Source organism: Episyrphus balteatus, chromosome 2 (genome assembly GCF_945859705.1).
Source record: "Episyrphus balteatus chromosome 2, idEpiBalt1.1, whole genome shotgun sequence".
NCBI classification, from domain to species: domain Eukaryota; kingdom Metazoa; phylum Arthropoda; class Insecta; order Diptera; family Syrphidae; genus Episyrphus; species Episyrphus balteatus.
In genome coordinates, this window is record NC_079135.1 from 81840512 (window position 1) to 81843781 (window position 3270).

At 27.9% G+C, this 3270-nt stretch overlaps 1 protein-coding gene across 2 annotated transcripts in view; it reads left to right on the plus strand.

Moving 5' to 3' along the window:
• The window catches only part of LOC129910674 (uncharacterized), a 32606-nt gene extending 30146 nt beyond the window's left edge, over positions 1-2460 (plus strand). For both annotated transcript variants that reach the window (XM_055988144.1, XM_055988143.1), the window contains exons 3-4: positions 1574-1703; positions 1775-2460. In XM_055988144.1, the coding sequence (XP_055844119.1) occupies positions 1574-1703; positions 1775-2024 (380 nt within the window). In that variant the 3' untranslated portion in view covers positions 2025-2460. The remainder of the gene's footprint in view (positions 1-1573; positions 1704-1774) is intronic.
• Positions 2461-3270: the final 810 nt, after the last annotated feature.

Here is a 3270-nt window from a genome sequence, read left to right on the forward strand (position 1 = left end):
TGTTTTTTAAATTTTAACTTTAAATATGTCAAATATATGGGTATAAGCGAACTTCCGACCGCCGATCATGGTTCAGGCTATGCGGGGGCCATTGAAGCTGCTAATCAAAACAAAATGGGCGGGTTTGCAACATCAAAAACATTCGGTGTCCCGCAGGCTACATTAAGGTGAAGCATACTGGACACCAAGTTTTTTAAGTCCTATACAAAGGATTAGGTGGATTCAAAGTAGCTTTCCTTTGAAAATCTACACTTGCCAACTAATTTTTGTATTTTTTTCATATAAAATGCCATATGTCGTTTTGTCCATATAACCTATGTCATTTTGTCCATGCCATATGGACAAAATGAATTTTGATACTTTTTTTTCAAAGTTTTAATTTATTTAAATTTATTTATTTTTTTAATACAAAAACTATTATAAAATATTCCTAATAATATAAAGAATGAATAAAAAATGCAAAGATTGTGTTATACACCACGGGTATTATTTTATTGACGAAAAAGCTTATGGTATGTCATATTGGACGTACTTCCTACAGTTTTACAGAATCCAGTATCCATCCATACAAGAAGGCTGATTTTTTTTTAAAGCTTAAAGAAGGGTATTTGTAAAGCTTAGTCTTGATTTTTAGGACACCTATACTTCACTTAAAATAGCTTAGATAAACTAGTGACTTTTCAGTCTAAGGTTCCGCATAAAAAACAGTCTGAAATAATTTCACTTTGTTCTGGTTAAGTGAATTCCCATTGAATATGAGAACCAAATCCACTTTTTTGTGGGAACGCAATTCATTTTTATGTGCTCTTTCAACCTTTTTTAATGGAATACTTTTGATCACCATAAATTAAATTACTGTAAAAGATGGCGCCCTAAATATTTCATTAATTTTCTCCTAACTAAATCCAGCACATTTGACGGCAGGTTCTTGTCACTGTATTCTTTTTGTATACAAACTTATTCAAGGTCACTGGTTGCAACAAACTTGTTTGCCTTTAGGGTGCGATCATTGCGAATAATGTACCTATGCACTGTGTAACTGTAATATTAAGTTTTTGTCGGAGCAAAGCACGGAAGTATTTGGAATGCACGCAATATTTAATCTTTCATGCATGTGGAAGTAATTTCAGAGTTTACATGAAATTATTCTTGATTGAATATAAAGGAACGGATGTTTGACATGAGTGGGAAAGGTCTAAGAAGCTTATTTAATTTAATTTTGACGGATTAAATATGCAATCACGAACGATTTATTACTGACTAAATTGTGATTTATTTACCAAATTACAGTTTTTAGGTTTGAATGGTTTGAGGTCTAAATCAATATACCTTCATTGGTTGAATTAACTAACACATAAGTGGGGCTTTTGAGAGAAAAGGATTTTGGGGGTTTTATTTTTCTAGGATCATATCCGCTAAAAAAAGCTTATTTCTCTAAAATGTATTCAACGATTTTCACAAAAAATATTCTTTATTCCAAAAAAAAACTTTTGATTTATAAAATAAAATTAATTGTCTTAAAAGTTCAAGTCTTCATAAAAATCTAAAATCATTTTTTAATTTTTTTTTACAGTCCCAAAGGCCACATCTGATGGAGAGCCTCATGAAGTAATGACACTTGTAGCCGGTCTATCAGGAATGCTAGCAGCTTTTGTTATATTAGGAATCCTTATAACCTTAATCGGTTGTCGTAGGAAAGAAAGGTAAATTAAAATTTTCCAAAATTCGTTAATAATTCCTTCTAATTTTGAATTTTTTAATCTATTTTTTTTAGACAACGCCCTAAAAATCCACCACCACCAACACCAGAAGCTAGTGAAATATCTGAAATTAGTAATAAACGATCATCTATGTTGCCACTTTTTACCAAAAGTATCAGCATGATGGAAGAAACCAATCCACGTCTAGTTTCAGTATCGGTTATTTCAAACAATTTGGGAAATTTAAATCAAGCCTTCGTTGCTAGCGAAATGTGTCTTGGACCAAAGGACGAAAAACATAAGATGTCCATACAACACTTATAAACATGATTTTAAATTAATTAGCTTAATGCTAATCCTAAGAGGCAATACAATAGACTGAACAGTTTTTATTTTATTATATTTTTTGTTAATCAAAGTATAAAACTTAGAGGAATTTATTTTTCTTATTAATATAATTATTATATACGTACAAAGTAATTTATTTTTTTTTTTTAATAATTAAGTTTATATTATATATAAAATATTTTTAACACGTACATGTACATACATATAAATATCTGTAAATTATTTAGAGAAAAAACCGAAGATTTTTTTAAGAATGTAAAATATACAAAACATTTATATACCTAACATATATTTTTATATAATCACCTTGTGGCACTACTAATAGTTTTATAAATAATTAAACAAAATGTAATTATGTATATAATTTGAACACATGAATAAAGAAAATATATGTATTTTTAAATAATAAAAACTGTTTTTTTTTTATCTAAATAGTAAAATAATTAAACATTTTGGTATAAACAATTACATAAGGTTATTGGGAGAGACTTATTGTCTTACCGTTACCAAATGTTTTTCCCAAAAGTTGCAGTGTTTATTAAATGGAAATAGGATTGAATACGAGATAACGATGTTCATTTGTTCTAAATATCTGGAGAAAATTGATTCCACATTCATATAGTTCGTCTAAGAAAAGAAGCTATATACTTAACCTTGGCTCCTAAGTTTGGCATTCCTGCCGGTATTACGCGGAAATGATATCAAAGGAGTATGAAAAGCTGGGGGTGCTGGCGTCAGTAAAACAAGAAGTTTCAGATATTAAATCCAGTTAATGTTGCTAGAGTTTTTAGTACTTTTTATATAGAAATTTTGAATTATGTAATTACTGTAGGTAGGCATATATATATATATAAAAAAAAAAACAAAATTTAAAAAAAAAAACGGAATAAAACAACATCTGAAATCAAATTGTCCTCCAAAACAAGTATGCAATTTCATTTGTTTTGTTTAGATGCATTTTTAGAAAAAAAAATTGAAATTCGTTAGAGCCGTTTTTTAAAAAAACTAATTTTTTATAAATCATTTTGTGAAAAAAAAGTTTTAAAATAAAATTGGTGCATCATTTTTTAGAAATCACTAATCAACATCTAAGACCAAAATTTCAAAAAATTCATATCCAATTTTCGAAAATTTGATTTTTCAAAAAAAAAAAAATTTTTTAATTTTGTTTTTAATCAAAAACTAAATTTTTTTTAATTTTATTTTTTGGCTTACATATATT